The 24,881-nt window shown below is 55.8% G+C and overlaps 1 protein-coding gene across 2 annotated transcripts in view; it reads right to left on the bottom strand.

The window, feature by feature from the left end:
- PLCG1 (phospholipase C gamma 1) overlaps window positions 1-24,881 on the bottom strand; it is a 36,727-nt gene that overhangs the window by 2,927 nt on the left and 8,919 nt on the right. For both annotated transcript variants that reach the window (XM_042980397.1, XM_042980396.1), the window contains exons 2-27: window positions 13,037-13,189; window positions 12,828-12,921; window positions 12,622-12,669; window positions 10,038-10,122; window positions 9,858-9,941; window positions 9,590-9,624; window positions 9,315-9,387; window positions 9,111-9,212; window positions 8,747-8,865; window positions 8,575-8,660; window positions 8,380-8,500; window positions 7,469-7,637; window positions 7,232-7,354; window positions 7,048-7,149; window positions 6,781-6,968; window positions 6,344-6,544; window positions 6,150-6,269; window positions 5,880-6,060; window positions 4,915-4,992; window positions 4,035-4,138; window positions 3,712-3,808; window positions 3,358-3,427; window positions 2,723-2,880; window positions 1,264-1,360; window positions 899-1,123; window positions 679-827 (exon numbers count right to left, since the gene is read on the bottom strand). In XM_042980397.1, coding sequence (XP_042836331.1) covers window positions 679-827; window positions 899-1,123; window positions 1,264-1,360; window positions 2,723-2,880; window positions 3,358-3,427; window positions 3,712-3,808; window positions 4,035-4,138; window positions 4,915-4,992; window positions 5,880-6,060; window positions 6,150-6,269; window positions 6,344-6,544; window positions 6,781-6,968; window positions 7,048-7,149; window positions 7,232-7,354; window positions 7,469-7,637; window positions 8,380-8,500; window positions 8,575-8,660; window positions 8,747-8,865; window positions 9,111-9,212; window positions 9,315-9,387; window positions 9,590-9,624; window positions 9,858-9,941; window positions 10,038-10,122; window positions 12,622-12,669; window positions 12,828-12,921; window positions 13,037-13,189 — 3,062 coding nt within the window. The remainder of the gene's footprint in view (window positions 1-678; window positions 828-898; window positions 1,124-1,263; window positions 1,361-2,722; window positions 2,881-3,357; window positions 3,428-3,711; window positions 3,809-4,034; window positions 4,139-4,914; window positions 4,993-5,879; window positions 6,061-6,149; window positions 6,270-6,343; window positions 6,545-6,780; window positions 6,969-7,047; window positions 7,150-7,231; window positions 7,355-7,468; window positions 7,638-8,379; window positions 8,501-8,574; window positions 8,661-8,746; window positions 8,866-9,110; window positions 9,213-9,314; window positions 9,388-9,589; window positions 9,625-9,857; window positions 9,942-10,037; window positions 10,123-12,621; window positions 12,670-12,827; window positions 12,922-13,036; window positions 13,190-24,881) is intronic.

Below are 24,881 nucleotides of genomic sequence, written 5' to 3' on the forward strand. Positions count from 1 at the left end.
GGCCCTGATCAGTGGTACTGGAAGAAGCTTCAGCCAAACTTCTCATGGGAGTTTCTGTAATCTACTTCATCAAACGCATGTCTGTTTCAATATGAAAATCTTTTAAGTTACTTCCCCACAAGGTAAAAAAAAAAAAAAAAAAAAATCGAAGTCTCTTCTCGGGAAAGCAGCACCCACTCACCTTGTGCTATCCTCACCTCCTTCAACACTGCTCAGCCCCACCCGCCCCGCACCCCACAGCTTCTCACCAGGGGGCATTAAGTGCTCAGGGACTGTTCTAAAAGACAGCTGGGGATGGGGGTCACTCTCCCTCAAGCCCCGTTCCAGTAAGTGCCGTCCCGCTGGCTCCTGCGGATAGCTCACCACGGGCCCTGGTTTCCTGTCCTGCCAGGCAGCGGCTACCCATGGCCTCACTGGACAGCCTGACTCTTCAGTGCCAAGAAGTGGCTACATTTAGCCCACCTGCCTCAGGCTTTCGCCACTCTGGGCCCAGCCCCACGGTGGAGACTTGCAGCTGCCTTCCTATCTCAGAGGACGGTCACACCTTCCTCACGCTCAGGAGCCAGTTCAGGGCCCCCCGCCAGTCACACAAACCAGCACCGCATCCCTGACTCCAGAAACGAGCCCCAGAAGAGCAACCCCTGCCCACCCTAAAGCCCACAGGCGAGCACCACCCACCTCAATGCAGATGGCATATGGCTCCAGGCCTCGGAGGCTGCTCTTGTCAAAGGGATCAAAGGCCTCATCCCGCATGGTGCTCGGCTGCAGCACGTAGCCACAGTGGCCACCGGCCATGAAGAGGGCCTGGTTCATCTGCATAGGCTTGTCTGAAAGAGCCGAGTTACAGTGGACTCTGGCCCGATGGCGCCCCTCCCCGCCCCACGGGGCACCTTCTCACCTGGGGTCTGGAAGTTGAGAGCCACGAGCTGACTGCCACAGATCCACATGGGCAAGGGGTCGTAATTGGAAGAGTCCAGCCGCTGGCCCTTGGGGTAGATGCGGGAGAGCTGCAGCCGGTTGTACTGGAGAAACTTCTTGCCTTTGGCCTTGTTCACGTATTTCTCAGCCTTGGTTTCCGGGAAGGATGACATGTCCCGGTAGCAGGCACGTTCTGTGCCAATCTCTGGATCAAACAGGGAGAATGCTTACAGAGCCCACCCACCCGGGCAGCTCCCCCACCCCCCATACAAAGGGACACAATGTACATCTTCCACCTGCCAGGGAGGGCGCCCAAACACACCCCCACCAGCCCTCGGCCCTTACTCTCTTCATCGAAGGGAACAGGCCGACAGTAGACAACCAGCTCGGAGAGCTCCAGGGCGATCTTCTTCCTCCGCTCCATCATCTTGCCCTCCGTGAGCTGGTGACACACACACATGGCCTGATGCCCCACCCGGAAGGATGCCCCTGCCAGCTTAGGCATACCCACAGTGCAGGTGCTCTCTGGGCCCTGCCCTGTCCCCCGAATCTCCCACACCCCTCTGGACAGTACACCCCAGAATCCTCCTTCCTTTTCTCTGCCCCCAAGGCCACACTTGCCCTCCTAAGACTCTTAGAGGCTGATATCCTCATCACCCACACCCCAGTGACAGCTCAGGGTCCTGGGGTTGGCTGCACTCTTTGGTGATGCTTTGTAACCATCGGGTACCCAGCCTCCCTTAAGCAAGGCAGCCTCCTGTGACTTCAGTGGGGACTCAGGTCTCTGGCTCGGTCTCAGGTCTCGGTGCTGAGGAGACTCCTCCCACCTTGCAGGCCTAATGGCTTCATACCCTCAGATGCCCCCCTGCCCGACACAGCCACCTACCCACCGCGGCTGCTCACAAGCGCGTCCCGTCCTGTCCTCATAGCTCCAGAGGCCCACTTTCTTCCATCAAGGGCTCCTACACGCACATTCTTACTTCCTCTTTCAGCCCAGACCCCAGAATCCATCCCAACTAGCCAGTCTGCCAATAAAATCCTCAGCACCTTCTGTTCTCTGTGCGGCTCACAGGCACCCATCCTCCAAAGCAGCCACAGACCTGCCTTGTCACCTTCCACCCACACCAACCACCCAGGGAATGGCCATCACACAGAATTCCCTTAACCCCTGTGAATACATCCTTCCCTCCGCTCCCCCAGGCTCAGCGGAAGTGGCCTCCCTCCTCTCTGCTGGCTCCTCCTACAGCCAAGCGTGAAAGCTGGCCCCAGCTCTAGCCCCGTGGAGACCTACCACCACGGTTCCTAGTAGTGACACTAGGGCCAGTTGCTGCTGCCGAAACGCCGGGCACTTTCAGGTTATCGTGCCCATTGGTACCTCTGCAGCCCTCACACATCAGATACCATCCACCCCTGGCCACCGCCAGCCTCTCGGCCCTGCCCTTCTGGGCTCCCCCTGCCACCAACACCCTCCAAAGTTAAACCCTCTCCCCACTCCACACCACCCATTCCTCCCAAGCCTCTGGGCACCCGCTCCTGCTTCCAGCACAAGACTGCTCTTGCTCGGCCCATGTGTCCAACTGCCGACCACGCAGATCCACAGGGTGGCCCACGGCCGCTATCCATCTCTGTCCTGAACGAGCCACCTGGCCTGCTGTGTGTGTGTGTGTGTGTGTGTGTGTGTGTGTGTGTGTGTGTGGTTTCCTCCAGGTCCCAGCCTAGAGGCAGGCCTAGTGCTGCAGGCCTCACCCCCAACAGGTTCACATGCTGCCCACCTGCACCCCCGCACCCCACAGATGCCCCTTACCCTGGCGTCTGCCGTCTGGGCCACTTCTCGGATCTTCTTCACCCAGTCCTGCAGCTCCTCTTGTGAGTCAGCAGCGACATCCAGGGACCAGTGCGCCACGGAAGCCATACTGATGGAGAAGACGAACAGCCGGTTGTTCTTGCCCTCGGGACGGATGGCTGGGAGAGCAAGAGAAACAGGGCTTGGAAAGACGTCCCCGTCCCCCACACTACAGCCCAGGCACTGGCTCGGAGCCCCTCACTACCTGCCCTCCACCCCACAGGGTGTGAGGGAGGTGATGCTGCGCTGCCAGGAGAGGCGACCAGGGCTCAAACCCCGGTCTCGTGCGGGTCACGTGCCCCACCCTGTCTCCAAGGTCCCGTCACACCGTGGCCCAACCAACAAGGACTGTGGAGGTCAGCTAGCCTTCCGCATCACCCAGTGCCTGGCTCAGGGTAAGCATGCAGGGGGTCAGAGCTGGAGGTGAAGAATCGAGACTGGGGTGTCAAGAGAGTATCCAAGCACGGGGAGAGCTCAGAGTGAGGACAGCCTTTGGGAGGCCAGCCACTGGCTTCTTCCCACAGAACACAAAGGGAGCCACAAAGGAGAGCCTGACCCTGAAGAACCGTGGGCTGGGGAAAGGGGTGGGGGCTCACCAATCTGACAAGCTGGCACATCCAAGACCCCCCGGAGCAAATCCCCCAAGGGGCTGTTCTCGTCCAAGTGCTGTGGAAAGCAAAGCCCATGGGTCATCAGCACATCTGCTTTATATAGATGCATGGGAGGAGATGTCTGTGTGCGTGCAACAAGCACACCTTATGCACACACCCATGACAACACAAACACAGCAGGTGTATTGGAAACTGCGGACCCCACAGGGGTGTGACAGGACCGCAGGTGACTGGTGGCTGTGCATGCACAGGTACACCCGACACTGTGTGTGATGGGCATATGCACAAGAAGAGTCTGGGGACGGGGATTCTGTCGCACCAACATGGCTCTGCTCTCACCTCCCTCTCAGGCTCCAGGGCTGCGGGGCTGACCATCTCTTCCACGTAGTTTGACGGGAACCACAGCTGCTTCTTCCCACCATAGTCCCCCCGCCACCTGTGGAAGCCACAGGGTGCTGACCCCAGCAACCACTCCAAACTCCCACAAGGAGGATATCTCTTGTCAGAGTCCCTGCACCTACGCCAGGCTGCAGGAGCAGCGCTGGTGCGCAGGTATGTGGGACAGACACACCACGACAGCACAGTGGCAGGTGCACAGGGGGGCCCCCGCCTCCCAGCCCGCCACACATGCCAGAGGCTTTGGCTCTGGGGACCAGGCTCACCAGCCACCTTCTTGCTTCTCCACGTTCTGGATGATGGCGCTCTTAGTGAAAGTCAGCTCATCCTCTCTCTGGGCCTTGTAGTCAAAGAGTGCTTTGACTGCACACTGAAGAGGGGGAGACACTGGTTAGAGCAGGCAGTCTATCCTCGCCACTCTGCTGACGTGGGGCAGCCCCCCCAGATAGTCCTCGCCATCAGCCCTACAGGAGGCTCCAGGACACGTGTGACCCAGGGCCTCTGCCACGGAGGCTCCTCAGGGTCCAGGTGGAACATTGCAAGCCCCTCAGCCCGGGCCACAGGGAGATTCTTGAATCTCCCCCAGAAGCCAGGGCTCACAGGCTAGGAGTGTCGGTAGGTGCCCCGGGTGCCTCCCCCAGGACCTGAAAGCCTATGGGCATGACTGGGACCCCATCATTCCTCATCTGGAAAGTAGGAGAAAAAACCTTGTCCCAGGCTCCCTGGCTGCTGAGGGACAAAGCACAACTCCTTACTCCTTAGAGAAAAAAGCAGAGAGAGAAAGGTCCTTTCCGAGGGATCTGCACGAGATAAGGGAGTGAGCAGCAAAGAACAAAGTTTCTGGCCCTTGTGGCCGACCCCCGCCCTGCTGCCACCCAGGAAGTAAATGAGACTTACCCTGAGGAGCAGTTTGGAGGGGTCAGTGTTGACCCCTAGGGACAGGGACTGGGAGGGGGTCAGCCCCAAGAGAGCTGTGGTCAGATACCAACCACACATCTCTCACAAGCTCTAAGGACTCGGAAAACCACAAACACCACTTCTCCACAACGACCACAGATGCACCCCTCCTCCCCCAGCAGAGAAATACAAGCCCAGAGCAGCCAGGAGCCTCTCTAGCTTCCTGTGCCCAGAAACCCGAGGTCGTACCTTGAAAGTTGGCATAGGATTCGCCTCCACATAGAAGCCTGGGTTGCGGCCCTCATACAGGGCCCCGTAGTCTGGCTCCTGGAAACAGGACCGAATGATAGACGTTAACACCCAGAGAGAACAGGGGCTGCTGGCTTCCCTGTGCCCCTCAGTCGGTGAGGCAGGCCTCCTCCACATGGCCTTCCTCTCCAGGCCAAGTCTGCCCCCTCCCCTGGCACCTGGTTCACCGGCATCTTGGACCTTAGCAGCATGGCTTTGCCCTTCCCTCTCTCCCAAGTTCTTAACCCTTGAGGCCCACCCCATGATTCCGAAACCTCTCTGTTCCCCAAGGCCCAAGGTGCTGCCCGACATTCTTGCTTAGTGTCTCGCTCACTCCCCACTCGGCACCCCCACCCCACGCTGCCTATCTATCAGCCCAGCCCCAGGCCCCAGTGTGCACAGTCCTCTCTCTGGTCACCTGTGCTCACCAATGCCAAGTCTCAAGCAGACCTCTCGCCCTAGTCCCCATCAGTCCAAGTCCTGAGCCCTCTCTGTCCCCGTGCCGTCTGTGTAGCCTTCTACCTCACATGCCTCACCCTCATGCCTCTGCCTCCTGGAGCCAACTCCCCTGCCCTGGCGACAGTCCAGTTCACACCTCCTGAGTAAGCTTCTGGCCTTGGGCCTACCTTTCCCTGCATGAGCTCCTGGACCGCCTTCCCCACACCCCGGCTCGCGGGGGCTCTCTGCTCGAATGCCTTCACCTAATGCATGCCCATCCTCGCAGACACATTCTTGTGGCAGACATTCCCTCTGGGACACCGTCCCGGCACCCACACCATGGCCCCTAGCTGGGCAGAGTGACCCTCCCAGGAGCTCCTACAACATTCCTGGCTTCTGTGTCCCACATACCGACTGTCCTGCCACTGCCCAGCAGCTAGCCCAGGGTCACCCTGTCCACCACGCCCCCTCAAGCACTGGGCCCTCACAGCTGTGCCGATCTTCTCCAGCGCCTCCTCGTTGATGGGATAGCGCAGCTTCATCTTGCGGTACAGTGGGTGCTTCTCATAGTAGCTGATGAGGTCCACGAGGCTGTCGAACTCGGAGTTGCCCAGGACCACCGTCTGGCCCTCCTGCTGGACGCGGCAATGCTTGATCTTGCCCTCAGCCCTTAACACAACAGCCACACAGGGTCAGGGCAGCCCAGACTCAGGCATAACCCCACACCACCTACAGTACCCCGAGGCCACACCCCTCACCGGAAGGAGATGGCGTAGGAGTTGGGCTCATTCCGTTTCCTCACCAGGAAGGCCCCATCCCGGGGGACGCGCATCAGCATGTGCTCAGCCTGAGCTCTGGTCAGGCTGGCATGGTACCACCTGAGGACAGGCCCAAGTCAAGCCCTGGCCATCACCTCTCAGGTCCCCCACCCAGCCCTCGGCCCCTCCCTCACTCTTTGCTCTCGTGGGCATTGGTCTGCGGGACTGGCTCTGAGAGGCGCATCTCAAATTCGTTGCAGCGTAGGGGCACCTGCTGGTAGTGTGTGATGAGGTCATAGAGCGAGTCAAAGACCAGGTTGTCTGTCAAGAAGAACTTGGGGGCCCCAGCGTCCTGCCGAGAGTGGATCCGGCAGTGCTGGACTTTCCCATTCCGCCTGAGGGAAGACAGGGAAGCAGTGAGGAGCAGGCCGGGCCCAAGCGAGGTACCTAAGTTGTTCGGGTGTGGGTGGCCCTGCAGGAGGGCTTCAAAGCACCCTGAAAAGTATATGTGTGTGCATGCATGTGATGAGATCACGTTCCATGGGAGAGCCCGTGACAGAGACCAACTACGGACCGTGGTGGTCTCTGGGAGGTGCCGCGTCAGAGTATACACGCGCCAGGAGTGGGTTACCAGAAAGAGAGGGTATAGTCGCCCACGAAGGTCTCGCTCTCTCGCACGAGGAAGGAGCCATCAGGGGCCCCGGTCTCAATGCAGTACTCGGTAAGCAGGCGCTCAGCGATGTGCCGCCCATCCCGTCCTGCCCCGAGCTTCCCGTGGAACCATTTCTCACTGGAGTGCAGCTCTGTGCTGCCACTGGCCTGTGGGGGGAGGGCAACAGCAAAGACACTCAGTGACTCTGACCCCAGCCCAGCCCCCAGCCCTGGGCTGGCCCCTCACCTCCTTGGGCTCCTCCTCATCCTCGTTGCCCTGGTCACTGCTCGTCTCCTCAGAGTAGTAGATTTTGCTGCTGGTCAGGACGAAGTAGTGGGGATACCACTCCTAGAAGACAGAAGTGGGGCCCATGAACGGAGCCCTCCTCCCGTGGTGCCCCTCCCCATGCTTGGCCTGGCCTGGCCCTCACGTGGTTCACAGGGTCCTCCAGGTAGAGGATGCCATTCTTGATGGAGTTGCTGATATCGTTCTCGGAGTACATCACTGATGTAGGCACCTCTTCATAGGCACTGCCCTCTGCCAGCTTCTTGTGCTATGGGGACAGGCCAGGACATGGCAATGCCCCCTAGTCCCAGCGTCCCTCCTCCTCACCCAGGCTGCAATGGCCTGGGAGAGGTGCTGGGAAGTGTGGGGGGCTCACCCCTACCTTGATAAGGATCTTCCTCTTGAGCTGGTTGGGTGAGGGGAGTCCATCGGCAGCGATGTCCACAGGCTTGGTAAGGAGTGTGTCCCCAAGCACCTTCTTGAAGTACTGTGCCATGTTCCTCTGCTGGGCAATGCTGCAATGGTCCTCAATGGACAGGATGACCGGGTACCTAAAGGGTAAGGAGCCAGTGCAGTGACAGAGGCCTTACAATTCTGAGGGATCAATGCTTAGTACAAACACCCCCTCAGAGAAGGAGGTGTTAGGGACCAAGGCCCTGGAGGCCCTGTCTATAAGAAAGCTACCCAGAGAAGATGCTGGCCTTGGTTGCTGGAAGGGTTAAGAAGGTTCCACAGGGGCACCAAAGGGTGCAACAGGAACAAAGGGGTGGAACCCCTGCAGACAGAGGTCCCCAGAGTTGGTCCAGCTATGGGGGCTCTCCCAGCAGTGCAAGAGACATCCCACGCCAAGAAGGTAAGGAGAGACAGGAATCACCCTCCAGTTAGCTGCCGGAGCCCCCGATGATCCCTTCAGTGAGGCATGAGAGACTAGTGAGCACAGGTAGGGGTGAACAGGAATTGCAGGACAGCAGGTAGGGATGTGGACAACTCTCTGGGCTGTGAAGGGAAAGGGGTTGGTAGGACAGTGGCCTAAAGAGACCACTGGGGTTAAGGAAGTATTTTTTGCGGACGGGTAGAGCTTTAGTTTGTTCCACAGGCTAGAGAAAAACCATTGAAGAGGGCGGACCATGGATGTAAGAAACAGGGAGAGGCTTAGGAAGAATGGGTCAAGCAAACGGCAAGAGGACGAAAGAAAAATGGGGCATGGGGACAGGGCACTGGAGGGGACCCTCTGTCACAGGACAGAGCTGGAGCCAAGCTGACCCCAGCCCTCCTCCCTTCTCTCCCACTCACTCTGAGGCCACAAAGGCGTGCTCCTTGATAGTGTGCAGGACGTCTGAGAACTTGATCTTGGTGGTAAGGGTGTGTCCATGGTAAATGACTGGCATCCCATCTGGGCCATCCCAGCAGTCCACTGGGGAGCAACATGACCACAGTCAAGAGGGCAGGCCCCCCCAACCTCCTCCCCCAGCCCTGGCCCTCACGCACACTCAATGCAGCGACAGCCCATCCGCAGGCAGCGAGCGTAGGCTTCCAGGGAGGACTCGCTGGAGAACTGGTCCCCGGTCAGGTATCTGGACAGGGAAGGAGAGGCAAGCGTGGTTGGGTGAGTGCCTCCCTCCCAAGGGTGGGCCAGGTGGGGCCCAAGGGAGGCACTCACGTGTTGTGGGAGGAGGAGATCCAGTAGTGGGAGAGGGGGTTGTTCATGGTTTCTGGGCACACTGCATCCAGCTGTGAGTTCCACACACTGTTCTCTTTGGAGAACAGGAAGGTGACAAACTGTCCAGGAATGGGCAGGAAAAGAAAGCCAGAGTGAGCCCCTACCCCAATCTGCTGGCATGGCAGTGGTGGGAAGGAGAGGATGCTCATGGTCTACTGTGGTGGGCCAGGAAACCAGTGTGTGTTGGGGGTGGGGGGTGAGGGGAACGAGGTAGCTAGCACCCCTAAGGAGAATCTGGCTCCTGGGACCCAGGTGGGCTTCTGGTCGGCAACCCCCATTCTGGCGAGTGAAAGGCAGGGCTCACCTCATCCAGGAAGAAGTACGGCTCTTCAATCTCTCGCAAGGGGTCTCGGAGAAAGCTGAGCATAAATTCTTGCACCTGAAGCCGGTCGACGGCCCACAGCTCCTGGTGGGGGTGGGGTGGTGAGGAGCGCACGAGACGCGGCCGTGACGAGCCCAGTCCCTACCCCCCAGCCAGGCGCCCTGGCACCGCCGAGCCCAGCCATACCCCCTGGTACTCAAGGAGGAACTGCTGGAACTCAGGAAGGGACACGCGACAGAGCTCCGGCCGCTCCACCGCCCTGTGGGGAAGAAGGGAAGTACCTGGCAGCCAGCTGGCTGGCACAGCCCACAGACAGTGAGGGGCCCCTCGGAAGGCAGAGCCCAGCTCCCGGCCAGCACAGCTGCCCCAAAGGGTCCCGCATGGCTCACCCCCTCCCAATGCCTCCCACCTATATGGGGAGGGACCAGGGGAGAACCCTACCGCCCCACTTCAAACCAAACCTCAGGGCACTGGCTTCCAAGAAGGGGAGGTCCATCTGCAGGAGACAGAACCTGGTCAGAGTGAGAGCCCCTGGGGAGGCCATGTGGGAAAAGGGCTTTCAGGAAGAAAGGCTGGGGCAACAGACAGGGGTGGGCCTCAAGAGGAGAAGAGCTGGAGAAATGGCACCCAAAAGCCCTCAAGCGGGGCAGCAGGGCTGAGGCAAGCAGGGCGGGGGCTGGGGTGGGAAAGCAGGGGCAGGGGCCATGGGAGGGCAGGTGGCTCATGCACCGTCTTCTGGGCGCTGTACATGAGGCTGCGGTACAGCTGAGCAAACTGCCCATAGGTGATGTCACTGCTGCGCTGCTCCAGGTCCTGCATGGCACAGGACAGGGCTCCGGTCAGGTCCACAGCAAGGGGCGCCCGGGCTGCCCCCACTGCCTGCCTGTGGATGGCCTGAGAATTCCCTACCGTCAGACGCTCTCGGAGGAAGCGCATGTTGGGGACCCGGTAGTTGACCTGGGACAGCATGTTCTTCAGGTCCTTGGCTGATATACTGAGGAAAGAGAGACATCCCCAGTGGCATCACCCAACCTCTCATGACCTCTGACCTATGGGCTGAGTCCACCTGGGGTTGGACAGGTAAGCACTACCCTTGGACCTATGTTTCTGATGGGGAGACTAAATCACAACCCTTGGGGTGACCAAGAGAAGTCCCCTCCTTTCTCTGGGCCTCAGTTTCCTCATCTGAGCAAAGAAAAAGGCCATGATTCTGGCAAGAAAGGAGCAAACAGGCCCAGGGAAGTGGGTCAGGATGGGGGAGGGGAGCCAATCTTTAGGTGTCAGGCACTCAAGCCTGTACCTCTAGTCCCCCAGGCTCTCCCAGAGGCTGTTGGTCCACCCAGAACACAGGGAGGCAGCCTCCCCCTGCTGAACTTCCAGGCCCCGCACAGCTTACTCACATATTCCCTGTGAGGGGCAGCTCAACAGTGATTCCTCCCCAGTCACCCTGGAATGCTGGGAGTTTGTGCCTCAATACCCAGAACTGGTGGTGGTAGCAGGGGCGGGGGAGGGCCTGCTCAGTGAACTACCACTGCTGGTGACTGGGCACTCTCCTGGGGTCCTACGGGAAACCGTCCCTGCCCTCCGGGGCCCAGGATTTGGGGACAGGGGACACTGCTGGGCCCTGGCAGCAGAATGGAAAAGATGGGGGAAAGGGGGGCTTTCCCCTCCTCCTGCTCAGGAGCCTGACAGGCAGCAGCAAAACTTCCTTCCAGGATCCACCTCTGTACTGAGTGGTCTTAGCTGGTGCTGGCAAGTGCTGTTGAGCAAGTGCCCGCTCTCTGCAGGCACCGGCTCATCTCTGACCCCGAGTCACCAGGAGGGAGACTGTCAGGGTCCTTGCTCTGCAGGTTAGGAAACTTGCTACATCACCAAGCTTTCCCTCTGTGGACTCTTTGCCATTAGCATTACAAGCTAAGCAAGCTATCTCTCTGACCAAAACACTTGTCTTGACCCAGCTAACCTCTCCAGCTACCACCCCCTTCTCTGCTCCCCTTCACAGCAACACCTTGAAGGAGCCATCCACACTCCCTTTCCTTCCCTGAACTCGCTTCTCCACTCCTCAAGGTCACCAACAACCTCTGTGCTGTCAAGTCCAAAGGGCACCTCTCTGTCTTCAACACACTTGACAAGGCCTGGCACAGCCGACCACTCCCTCCTCCCCAGGCTTCCAAAACTCACCACTCCCCCACCCCCCGCCAGGTTTTCCTCTTACCTCACGAGTTGCTACTTCCCTTGGCCAGCACCTCTTCACCTCTCGAATCCCCAGTGTCCGAGCAGCCTGGGATCAGATGCTAGCCCTCTTCCCTTTTCAGGCTATGCTTACCCCCACCCCCCACCTCAGGTGATCTCCAGCCTCGTGGCTTGTAGAAGAAACATCTCTATACTCCTGAGGTAACATCTCCTGCCCCAACTTCTCCCTTAAACTCACTCTACCCACCTGCCAACTCCATGGCTCTACCTGGACATCTAAGGGCGTCATAAAACTTAATACACCCCAAATGAACCCGTAAGCTCCCCAAATGTGCTCCTCCCATGGCCTTCCCCATTTCAGTCAATGGCAACCCCACCTTTTCAGATGCTCCAGCCAAAAAGCTTGCTGTTATCCTGGACTCCTCTTTCTTTTGCATGCCAAAATCAATGGTAGGAAATTCTATTGGATTCTATCTTCAAAATACAGCAGAGCTCAGGGACGCCTGGCTGGCTCAGTCAGTTAAACATCCAACTCTTAATCTCAGCTCAGGTCATGATCTCAGGGTTTTTGAGACCGAGCCCCATGTCGGGGTCTGCGCTAACAGCGCGGAGCCTGCTTAGGATTCTCTCTCCCTCTTTCTCTCTCAAAATAAACAAACTTAAAAAAAAATAAAACAAAACATTAGAGCCCAAATCCAACCACTTCCTTCCCCCCGCCCACTCAAACTCTCATCTTCCACCTGGAATGCTGAAGGGGCTCCCTGGCCAAGCTCTCCGGCTCTGCCCTGCCCTGGACTCTCCAGAGGCACCAGCATTCCTGTGCAACTCAAGTCAGGTCACCAGATGCCTCCCTTCAAAACCCTCTGTGGTTTTCCAGCTCTTTCACAGCAGCAGTCAAATGCCCTTACCATGACCTGATCTCTGTCCTCCACCTCTCCTTGGCCCCTCTGTCACAGGACAGCTTCAAAGGCACGAGCTTCAGAAGGCACCTCCTTACACACTACAGGCCCCTGACCCTCTCTGTAGGACACCCAGAGCCAGTTCTCCATGTCCTGTCTCTGTCCCCAGCGGCAGGGCACACAGCTTATAGTCCCTGGCCTCTCTCACCAGCCTGCACCAAGGCCATTAGAGGGCTTTCTGCAGGAAGTTACTTGTGCCAGAACCACTCGCCTGCCCCCCAGCTCTGCTAAAGGCAGGCCTCCCTGGGTCCTCTGGTTCTCCAGCAGCTGCTCAGAGATATGGCTACTGTTCTGGCTGCCCCAACCCACCTGCTGGGCTACAGGCACAGCTCAAAACCTACCGATCCTCACGATTCCGATCCACCGAATAGAACTGCTTCCTCAGCCACCTGGAGGAAGAGAAGCCTGAAGTGAGAACACTTCTCCAGCCAGACTAGTTCTGGGGAAGTCAGTAGGCAGTGTCCGGGCACACAAAGGCCTGTGTCCCTGCCTCTGCTCCCTAGAACCTAATGCCTCCAACCCTAACTACATCAGGGGTGGTTCTTACCTTTCAATCTGCAGAGGTGTGGCTGCCTGCAATGTATCTTCCATCAGCCAAGTTAACCCCTTGATCCACATGTTCACTTCATCCTCAGATGTAGCTGTGATCAAGGGGTAAAGAGCTGAACTGAGGACACATACTTCCTGCCGAGCCAGGAGCCAGTAGATATTCCCTCTAACTACCCCCTACACCTCCTCCAGACCCTGGACTCCTACCTTGCAGGCTCAGGGTCTTCAGGCGGAACTCCATCCCATACAGTATGACAAAGCAGTGTGACTGGTCTGTTCGGAAAGCAGGATCCTCTTGGTAGCGATCAAAATCCCGTGAGGTCTTCCCTGGGCGGATCTCCTTGATTTCTCGAATGTCAACTAGGAAGACAGAGAAGAGACCAAGATCAGGCTGGGGTCTCCAAGTCCACACCAAAATGAGGGCAGCCTGGTTTCCTCACTCATTCCCATACTCTCCCTCAGGGAAGGATGGCAAAGAGAGACACCCTGTCCAGGGGCAGAGCCAGGAATGCTCACAGTCCCACTAGGTGGTAAAAGAGAGTTGGGCTAAGCCTAAGGACAGGCCTCTACTAAAAGCTGAGCTGTCTGAGGGAGCAGACAGCCCCATCCTGTGTACCTTCCCTTGCTGAGAATGTAGGCAGGTCACTCTGACCTGGAAAAAAGCTGGACTCTAAGAGAGAGAGAAATGGGGACTAAGGCTGTTCTTCTGTGAGGACCATTTCCTGACACAAAACACACAAACCAAACTGTAAAGTCCCAGGGCAGGGCTAGGAAGACCCAAATTGTCTCAGGATCCATGGGAGAAATGAGGGATCAGGCCCAGGGGACTGATGTACCCCTGAAAAGACATGCCCAAGCAAGTCTCAGCAAGAGGACTGGCAGTGGGTATCCAAAGGAATGTTTCCCCATCCTGACTGTCAAAGGGCCTGGTGCTCCCCTGCCCTGACACAGTACATATCGGGGAAGCACAGGGGCCCGAATGGCAGACAACCTGCCTCAGCCACTAATAAGGGAGATGATGCCAAGTGACTCATTTAACTTCTTCCAGTCTCAGTTTTACCATATATAAGGCCAAGGGCTTGACTGAATTTCTCTAGTAAACAGGGTGGTAGAAAAACATACATGGACTCTGGGATCAGACTGCCTGGACTAGAATCCCAGCTCTACCTCCCACCAGCTGTGTGACCTCAGCACAATGACAAACGCTCTGACCCCACTGTTTCATCTGTTAACACAGGTAACAAGTAACAGTGAGGGTGCTGGTAAGATCAGAAGTCCTAAGAGCCAAAACTGCCCAGCCCTGTATGTGGCACACCGGAGCTCATTCAATGCAAGCTCCCTTCCTCTGCTCCCTCACCAAAGTATGCTTGGGGCACAGGTTCTAGTCCCAGGCCTGGAGAGGGCCCTAGCACTGCGCAGCACAGAGAAGGGCTGCCTCCCGCCACACACCCATCAGATAGCCCGGTGCCGGCTGCGACCCTGGAGAGGGCAGACTTTCCAAGCCAGATAGAGACGGCTTTAAGGAAGATCTCTTCAAACAGAAGAAGCCTGGCTTACCACCAGAGAGGACTCTCCCTGAGCACTGCCCTGGCACTACAGCCCCTTCAAATGCTCTCAACCCAGACTGGCCCAGAAGATCTGGAGCCAGGAGTAGCTCTAGCACACTAGGGTCCACCCCCGTGGACCCCAGTGCCCTCCCAGCTCCAACCGTACACCATTCTGGCTGAATGCCCTAAGGGGTCCAGAACCGGGCCCTCTTCCTCTCCTTCCAGCCACAGGTGTGCCTCATCTATCCCACCTGAAATAGAGGCACTGCTTCTAGCCCCAACCCCAGCTGCTCCCATCAGAGCATTACTGGTTCTACCTGGACCTCACTCCCTGCTCCCTTGCCTTCATCAACCCCTTAGGCCTGGTCCTCCTGCTGAAACCCCTGCCCTCACCCCCAAGTCCTCTTTACCCATGAGCCACCCTTCCTAAGTTTTCTGAACCCTTAAAATAACATTGTTCTGATCCTTCCCAAAGTTGCTCATGGAGGAGAACATGCTCCTTCTCTGGACTTCAAGGCCCTTCTTGGTGGGGCCCAGTGATTTACACCCCCAGCTTCTTCCCTCCCATCTTTTCTGCTCCATCTAAACTCAGCTGGACCAAGCGCAAGAATGGCCAGTGCTTCTTATCACCCATTGCATCCCAGTCCCTAGGATGGACTGTCTACCGCCCAGGCTCTATCCTCTCCCTCCAAAGACCCAACTTGGAATCCTACAGCAATCACACCCATGACTGCTCATGGCAATACGTGTGTGTGTGTTTGTGTGTGTGTGTGTGTGTGTGTGTGTGTGTGACACACACAGAGAGAGAGAGAGAGAGAGAGAGAGAGAGAGAGAGAGAGAGAGAGAGGAGAGGGAGAGAGAGAACATTCCTCATCCCCCCCTAGGCCAGGCTTGCTGAAGGACTGAATGAACAAATGAAAAAAGCAGGCACACGGGTGGGGGAAGGGGCCACAAAAAGCGGGGAAGGGTTTAGAAACAAGGAGTTACACTCAGGTAGAAACAGGGAGGATGGGGGGAACTGAGTCACAAAAACCCAGCCTGAGAAGATAGTTTCCAAGGATGGAAGGAGGAGCTGAACAGGGGAAATGCCCAGATCAGAAACTGCAGAATAACCACAAACCCTGCCCTTTGAAACAGAAACCAGCACACTTTTCCGGTGCAGAGCTGCTGTCATTCCCTCCCACACCTCTCACAAAGGCACAAAACCTCACACACACAAATGCATCTATGCCAGGGCCTGCATGCTCCACAGCCTGGGCCCTTCCTCTCAGCGGCCCGCCTATCACTAGAAGTAGTCCAGGACGTGCCTACTGCTCGGCAGGCAGCTAGAGGGTCAGTTGAAAGCTTGGGGCCAGGCCTCATGGAGCCCTGTGTGGGTGCACGAGCACATGTGCATGCACACGCAAGCACACACACACACACACACACACACACACACACCCCACACACACTGCCAGCAGGCCCAGGAGAACTTCTGTCCTGTCCTGTGCTCCTGGGCACATTCCCCTGAGACTAGGCTGGAGGCAGAATGGGCTCCTGTCTAAGACAAGACTCAGGGAGGCCGAGCAGCTACAGAGTAGCTCCAGGCCAGGTGTCCAAGTCTCCCCAGCTCCCGCTTAGCCACACTTGATCCCTTATACTTCCCCCACATAAGGAAGTGCCAGCCTGGTCCTGATGCCTTCCAAGTGCATCAAGGCAACAGCAGGCTAAAAAGGATGTAACGCCTGGTGAGATGCTCTACTACGTTCTTAAAAGTCATATCCTATGTCACCTCCCAGCCCCACTTCCCATCCTCCTGCCTCCCAGACAAACACAGAAAGGGTCTCCTTTCCTAAGAGAGCCAGGACTGGTCCCCCAGGGACTGCCATCAGGCGAGGAGACTCCCTGGGACAGGCATGGCCTCTGCCTTAGTTGGGGGGAGGGGGAGGCCGAGCCACCCCAGCTGTCTGGGTCAGAACTGCAGTAGAACAGGAAGGGCAGGGAGGGAGACCCTCCCAGGACCTGGGAGCTTGGAGAGGAGAGGAGAACTACTTGGAAGAGCAGGAGAGTAGCACCCTGTTTCCAGAGACCCACGACCCAGCACTCATCACCCACTCACAACCATGGGAAAACAATGTTCAAGGAACACTGGGGAAAAGAAAAGCCAGGGCACTGAGAGGCCCTCGGTAGGCTGGAAACGGGGAAGTGAGACAGTGAGGACGGGGGCAGGATCTCACAACCAGGGGGACTGTGGCCAGGCCACCCTGCTGCTGTGTGGCACAAGAGAGTGTAGGGCTTTCACCAATGACAAAGGCCCATCTTCCAGCTCACTCCAACCTGAGAGGGCCTGGGGTTCCATCAGCACAATGTGGCCAAGCTCAGCCTGTCCGGAGGCATGGTGTGCTGGAGGACCAGGTTCCTGAGGCCCATGCTTTAGGAATGGCATGAGTATCACCACTCCAAGCATGGCTGTGGTGGACAGTAACAAGATAAAACTATCCCGGGCATTTAATCACCCACACATCCTCACGAAGATATAGAGACTAGCCCTTCTCGAGAGAGGCTTTGGGGTAACCTGCACCTGGGCCAGGGACTGGCATCACATGCCAGCTCTGCGGGCTGAGGAACTTCTGATGGCCAGGCTGCCTGGAACTCCGGGCAGAAGCCTGGGGGTCCTGTGGCAATCTGCCTCCTCCCACTCCCTCAGGAAGCCTGCCCTGACCATCCCCTTCCTGAAGGCTTGCCCACACCTAGCAGAGGAGAACCACACAGGTCTTAAATTGCAGCCCTGGGCAGGCCCTCACTCTTTCGGCCTTGGTTTCCCCATTAGTAAACTGGCAATTCTTCTTACCTCTCAGTATTGCAGTAAGGGCCTTGCCAGGAACAAATGATCCCAGTGATGTCTGAAGGAGCTTTGACCCCTGCCTGCCTATGTGCCTAATGTGTTAACATGGAGTCCAAGGGGCCAGCAGCAGGGAAAACCAATGCAGCCATCTGCCAGGGCTTTGCTGGGAGTGAACCCAGACCTAGGAGAGGTAAAGCTAGGCTGCAGCTGCCTCGGCCAAAGGGAAAGAATACAAGCAGCCATTTCCCTAGCTCAAAAAAGGAGTTCACAGGCATGGGACACCATGGAGGAGTAGGGCTCCTGGGACCAAAGTTCAGATCAGTGCACGCAGACATGCTCTAAGCCAGGAGCTGCTTCTTGAGCCTGCAGTCCCTGCAGCCACAGCAGCCACAGCACCCCACCTGCACACTCATCAAGAGTCTGAGGCATATGCACCCTATGGTGCGGCATCAGAACGGGAGACAAACAGATCTGAAATCACAAAGATCAATTTTCAAATCCTGTTTCCAAGCGTATAGCTGGGCTTCAGTCTGCTCTCCTCTCTGGCAGACCATGGATAAAATGAAGGTTTTTGTTAGGACAGCCAATTGACCATCACATGCAAACAGACTATGACATAAAGATATTCACAGAGGAGACTCAACCTTGACCTGCCTTGACCACCCCAACCTTGGATTGATTTTTATGCAGAAGGAAACAGGCTCGTTGCCTGGTGGCAGGGGCCAGCTCTAAGCATTGAGGCAGAATGCCACAAGACTGAATCTGCAAAACCAAAGCTTGCATGACCAGACAAGGAAACCCCCGCCCTTCTCTCCTCTTTTGGCCCAGGGACAGACTCCTTGCCACAGAGACTAAAGACCAGCAGTTACTCAATGCTGAATGGCTGGGTCAGGCAGGCTTGAAGAGCAACTGCCTTCTGGACATACCAGTAATGGCAGTCACTTTCCCTTTAAGAGCCTCAGTTTCCTCATCTGAGCCCCAGAACTGATCCCATGCACTTTGAGAGGTGGGTAGCTAGACAAACAACAAGGAGTACTGTTGCTGCTCTCAGGGCCAGCTTAGAACTTGCCTTTGTGGGAAAGTAGGTCCCTAACTCTGGGACAGCACCCAATCTATTGCATGAGGAGAGCAGAGGGTGCCATGAAGGGGACAAGCTAAATGACAGGCAGCCAGTTTGCAGCCTGAGAAGGGGTTGAAGACAATGACCATAGAGGACCTGTCTATGCTAGGCTCTTCTGAGGGAAGAGCTGCTTCCGGTCTTAGAATCCTGCTCCCCAACCCCTCCCAGACATCAGGTGGAGCCACAAGTGCCCCACCAGCCCTCCTCTTGCCCAGTACAGGAACAATAGAGAAGAGAAAGGGTATGGGGGGGGCGGGGGAAGGGCGGGGAGGCACCAAACCTTTATCAGGGTATCTTAATGAATATGGCTCAGGAGAACCAGCCAATCCTGATCCATAGCAGATTTCATTCTACCCATGGTAGGCCCTGGGACAGGGAGAAGGGAGCCCAGCATCAAATCCAAGATTCTAAATTAGACCTAAGATTCTTGGTCAAGAACCAGTATCCTAGCATCTCCTGCCCCCAGTGAAGCCACTTTCCAAACAGCCCTACAAAGATAGAGGTCCTCCAAACCTACTGGTCAATTAACCACCCATCGGGCAAGGAGGATGTACAGAGAAGGATCATGAACACCAAACACTGGAAAGGCAGGCAGGAGGCACAGCCCCACCTCTGGGCCTCATTTTCCTCACCTGCAAATTGGGATCACCACTACTGGCCCCTTCTTCATTGGGCTACTATGAGATGTCAATAAGAGACACCAAAGTGATCTCACCAGAAAGAGAATGACATACTGAAAATTAAACCCCCCAAATGATGAACATATGGCCAAGAACACCACCACCAGCACAACAAAAAAACAGAAGGAAGTGGCCCATATCACAAATTTCTGGATATGAAACATGCTTTCAGTGAAATATTTTTCCTTTTACAAGGCAAGCTAATTGATGAAACTGCAAAAATTATTCATACAGAAATATATTATACACACACACACACTTTGCAATTTATAAGAATTACAACTCATGGTAAGTATGAACGTTTTGTTTGTTTGTTTTTCCAAATCCAGAGAGCTTGAAAGAGGTAAGTGAATGTTATCTGGGCAGGTCTGGGGGTTTTCATTACTCCCACCTGTGGTATGTGGACTTCCAGATCTCCTCCAGGCCTGTGTGCCTAGCCTGCAGAGGGCGCTGGGGGAAGCTGGGGAAAGTCCAACCCTCCTCCAAAGGGGCCAGGTCCAATCAAAGCAGCAAACTGCAAGGACCCCGGCCCATCAGCTCTCAGCCCACACTCCTCCCTCCAAGCCTCTGCACATGCCAGGCCCACCTTCTCTCCATCAGGCCCAGTCCAGTGGCATACCCAGTGCTCTGCCACTCTTGTCACACTGTCTAGTGCTTCCAGGTACCTAGGTCACTGGCTGCGAGCTAGCTCCCAAAGAAGATACTACATTTGGCTCTTTCCATTCCCAAAACCTAGGTCCTGGGAGGACTCAAAATGTTTACAGAGTGCTAAGGAGCAAGAATTAACACATGAGTTAGACTCCAAAGCTTGTTATCTAACAAAGGCAGCAAAGACCAAAGATGCTCAAAGATGGTATCAGGGATGGCTTCCTGGAAGAGGTGGTGCAGTGGGGCAACAAAGGCAGAGGAGCTACAACCAATATGCAAATACAGAAGTTGGTGAGGTTTACTATGGGGATAGAAGAAAGAAGAAGTGGTCACAGTTGGGAAGGAGGGGGGAGACATGGCCCCTGGGGGCCAGTGCTATCTGGAAATACTGGGAAGTCCCTACACAAAGGTTGCTGCAGCTGATGGGAACCACAGGAAGCTAGTGGAGCTCTGAGGAACAGAAAAAGCAGGGCTCCCTCAGCACTCTGCCCTCCTTGGCTCTAAGCAAAGGCCACCAGGAGATTCAGAAGACCAAGTCCAGAGAGATGGACAATCTCCCCCAGTGGGGCACCTGGTTCATTCAGTACAACATGTGACCCTTGACCTCAGGGTTATAAGTTAGCACTGCACTGACTGTAGAGATTACTTAAAAATAAAATCTTTAAAAAAAAATCTTCCCCCCAAATGCTCTTCCATCATTAGCCCTTCCAAGTACAGCCTGGGGTACACAAATGGGCCATTCCCAGTTGCCCCCACCCCACCCCACCACCTCTTTCATTACCCTCTAAAGAAACTACACATGCAGGGAGAGGGAACACAGATGGAAACACAAATGGAACGGACCCTTCTCTTTCAGAGGATGCCGAGATGGAGGAAGGAAGCCACGAGGGGAAGCAACTACTCTGTGCCCAATTCCTGGCCCCCTACTTCTGTCACCCCTACACAAGTTCCCGTGAAGCTCAAGGATAGGGCAGGCACTGCAGTCCAGAGCCCCCTTCAGAGGGAACCAGAGACAAAGACACTCTGCCCCCAGGCAGCTGTAACTAGAAGATACAGCTTTCACAGCCTGCAGACCTCCGAAGGGGAAGGATGGAGGTGCCTGGAAGGGAGGCAAGGACAGAACCTAGGCACAGGTGGGAAAAACACCTGACAAAGCTGGAAGCAGGGGGCATGGAATGGGCAGTCACCACGCTGCTCAAGGCCTCTGGAAGGAGAGTTCCCCTCAGATCCCCCAATCCCCTCTGTTCTGAGACTGTGACCTTCCCCCTCTTACTTTCCAACAGAAACAGTCAGAAGCAGCTCCCAGCTCCCACCGGAGAGGAAGTCAAAAGTGGGGACGGGGTGGGGGGGTGGTAGCTATCTACCTCCATTTTACAGACAAGGTTTGAGGCTGGGAAACTTGGGGCCACAGGGTCACTCAACAAAGAAAAGGTGAGGATGGGGTTTATCTCTTCCCATTTCTGTGCAGCAGCTGCTTTCAAACCAGAGTAGCAGGGGAAAGAGGCCACAGCCCCTTCCCAGGGTGTACACAAGGAAACCCTGGCTGAATCTGGGAGTCCAGGATGTACCAGGGCAGAGTTTAGCATCTGCTTCTGGCTGGGGTTTCATCAGTCACTCCTCCCCAAACACCTGACCGAGAAGGGCAGCCAGGCCTGACTCGGTGTCTGGGCCCTCTCCCACCTTGATAAACAGGAAAAGGCCATTCAGACAGCTGGATGGAGGTCTGCAGGGTCCTCCTACATGGGACCTTGAACCCATATGTACTAACTGCTTCAGGTTACAGCTGTAAAGGATCCTTGCCAGCACATGAATCATCCAAAGTCTAGATTCTAGATGAATCTCCTCTTTGGAGCAATGAGAAAATGGAGGTTCCAAAGGGTCTTATGCTGGTCACATGGTGGTTCATGGCAGAACTAGGACCCTCTGCATGGCCCATAGCTTTCACACCACCCAGACAGGCAGCCTCTTGCCTATAATGCTAGACTAATCCCATCGATGTCAGAGATGGGAACACCATGCCTAGGCCACAAAGGAAGGAAAGGAAAGGAGGCCCCACCCAGAGAACTCAAAGCTGGGAGAGAGCTGAGCAGTTGCCTATTATGCTTATTCATTCATTCCATCATCTAATCAAACAAGTATTAGACACCTATCTACTCAGTATCAGGGCCTGGGTTGAGTCCTGGGTAAACAAAGATCAATAAGGCACTTGAGTTCCTGCCCTTCAGAAAAGCCCCTGGCTGATGGCGGAAACAGATGTGGAAGCAGATAACTGTAAGGTCGTGCAAAGATGGAACAACAGGGAGATGTCTGTGGTGTTGACAGCACAGAGAAAGTGAGCAGGGCTCTCGGGGACTTCTCAGACTGCTCTGTAGAAGGCAGGTCTGAAGGGCTGATCTGTCTGTGTCAGGCAGAGGGGATCATGGAAGCCAAGGCATCAATGAAGCAGTTCGGATGTTGGAGGTGGGGGTGGGCATTCAGTTTCGTGGAAGAGGGTAAGGGACAGCAGGCCTACACTGGCCTTCAATGCCACAACAGGGGAAAGCTGCACTATGGACAAGGGCTTGCTCCAACTTTCCTATCCAGACCTAAATAACTCCCCAGGCAGCCCATGGGTCAGCCCCCCAGGCAGAGGTCCTGTAAACTCTGACCTGTGCCACCACCACAGGCTGATGCTGTCCAAGTTTTTTTCTAGATGTCTTGTGTCTGCCAGGCCCCAGCTACAGAAGAAGCTGAGGGCCCAGCAGGGCCAGGTCCCATAACTGTCCAGCACCTCAAAAGTCCAATGAACTGTTCCCCCTAGTATGTTCAGGCCACCAGGAGAACCAGAGCACTGAGTTTAAGTCACTTTTCCATCGTCCTCTTTCCTGACCCTCAGAGCAGTCAACAAGGTTGACCACAGCCTGCCTCCTGCTTGGAGCTCTGCCCCTGGCTTCTCCCTCATAACTTCTCCTGAGTTTCCCCCTTCTTCTTGGGCTTCAGGCCTATCCGCATTAAACACTGGCCTTTCTCAAGGCTGAGGCCAAGGTCCTCTCCTCTCCCAACGTTCTACCTTTCCCCAGTTATTGATGCGCAGATTTCAGTTCCTCCTCTTACAGACACCACGATCCTCACCTCTAAGCTTCAGACCCTTCGGTCCAACTACTACTTGCCATTTCCACGTGCTCACCTCAAAAACAACTCAAAGTAAACCCCTCAAGCCCAAAAACACTCTTCAACATTTCTCTCACCAAAACCTAGGCCTCCTGTCACACCTCATGGGTCAGCTAACAGCATCACCTCCCAACAGATACAAGAACTAGAAACATTGGAACCATTCTTAGCACTTCCTTTTCTCCCAACACCTGCAACCTAATCCTTGGACAAGCCCTACTAGCTTTATTTATTATCACAACAATGTTTACCAAGCACCTAGATGAGTAGGAATCCTATGCGTGTTTTGTCTTCTCCAATGGAGTGTGAGCTCCGTGAGGGCATGGATCGTGCTTGTCAACTTTTAGTCCCCAGGGCCTAGCAGGAAATGGAATGCCTTGGAAGACAAAAAAATCTAGGCCTCCCTCCCCCAAAGAAACAACAGGGGCCTCTGACTGGGGATCCAAACCACAGGGGCTGAGGTGGGAGGGCAGATGGGAGGGGGACAGCAGTGGCCTCCTCTGCGGAGCTCCTTGCCAGCCCTGGCTCCCTGCCTCTTTGCTTTCCGTGTTACCACACAAGCCCTATTCCTTCTTGGGGGAAGCGGGGTGGGAGGGAGGTAGGGGGCCAGCCCTTAAACCCCCAGCAGAGTCAACCTTGACCAGGAGGTTGGAAATGTACTAAGTAATGAAAGAAGTCATGAAGGCAAGGCCTGCTCACCCAGACACCCTCTTCTGAGCACCCCACTAGGCTCTCCTGTTTGAGCCAGCCTCTCCTCAGCATCTGGCCACACTCCCTCTGGGCCATGCCAGACCAAGCCAAGGCACTCTTCTTGTCCTCCTTTTACTTCCTGGGCAGGCAAGGCCTTGAGGCATTTTCTAGCCTCTGACCTCACTCCAAGGTGACGGGAACTCACTGCCTCCCCAGGAAGCCCAGCTAGGGGCTGGTCAACAGGAATGGCTACCTTGGGACCTCCCCCTCCTGATTTTAATTTCCTAGTTCTACCCGCTTAAGACAGCTTCTGGCCTCACCTCCCCTAAAGGCTCCTCGCTGCCTCCCACCCCAGCCTGCAGAGTCTCATCCTCCCACTGTGGGCCAGTTCTCAGGCCAGGGACTAGGACATCCTTGTGGAAATGGTTCAGGCACCAGGCATTCTCTGGTCACTGGAGGGGATACTCTCTGTATTTCACTGCTGGTCTCAAGGGGCCCTGAGTAAAATCCTGGACAAAGTGACATGTTACCCTTTCTAACCTCCTCAGTGGATATGCTGAGAGCTTCCAAGAAAGGCCAACAGGCACATTATACTCAATTACTACTTCTTTGGGTAGAGGAAGTGACTAGAGTAGGAAGAGGAAAGTTGCCTCCCAACAGGTGGAGGAAAATTAGCTGGAATTGGGGGAAGTGGTCTGCAGAGCCTCAGAGAATCTATCACCCCCCGCGCCCTACCACTGCCAACCCCCACTGCTGACCTTCTGCCCCCAAGCAGGCTGACAAGCCTTTGGAACCTGTGGCCAGCTCCTCTTCTCCTTCCCAGGGTTAGCCACTCCATGAACTCAGACACACACTCTTGGGCCTGAGGCTAAAGTCACTCAATCCTGTGGGGTTAGAATTTACCCACCACACACCCACAGCTTCACAGCCAAAGGCCCAGTGTGGTCAATGCCCTACTCCCCCCACAGACAAGGCCAAGCCAAGGACACTGTGACCTGGGGCCATCCCTTAAACAACCACTTCCCTCAGCTCAGCCATATCCCCAGGTGTCCAAGAAAACAGGAAGCCAACCCCAAAGTGAACGGCCCACCCCTACTGAGTTAGAATTAGATCTCACACAAACAAGTGGTCAAACTTGCTGTGGCCCGGCCCCTCACCAGTCTGGTCAGTGTTCATTGCCAGGGCTTGGAGCTTCCGTCAGACCGCCCACTCTTCACCGTGCCCACGCCTTGCTCCCAGGCACCGCATAGCCTTTGTACAGATTCTCTAACCAATGCTGGCATGCCAGCCAGCAGGAGGAGGGACTCCACCAGGGCAAGATGGGCTGCTACAGAGGAAGCTGATTGTGTCTGGACCCTATACCCAGCCTTAGGTTCAGCCTATAATGCCTTAG

Source organism: Panthera tigris, chromosome A3 (genome assembly GCF_018350195.1).
Source record: "Panthera tigris isolate Pti1 chromosome A3, P.tigris_Pti1_mat1.1, whole genome shotgun sequence".
Lineage (NCBI taxonomy): Eukaryota > Metazoa > Chordata > Mammalia > Carnivora > Felidae > Panthera > Panthera tigris.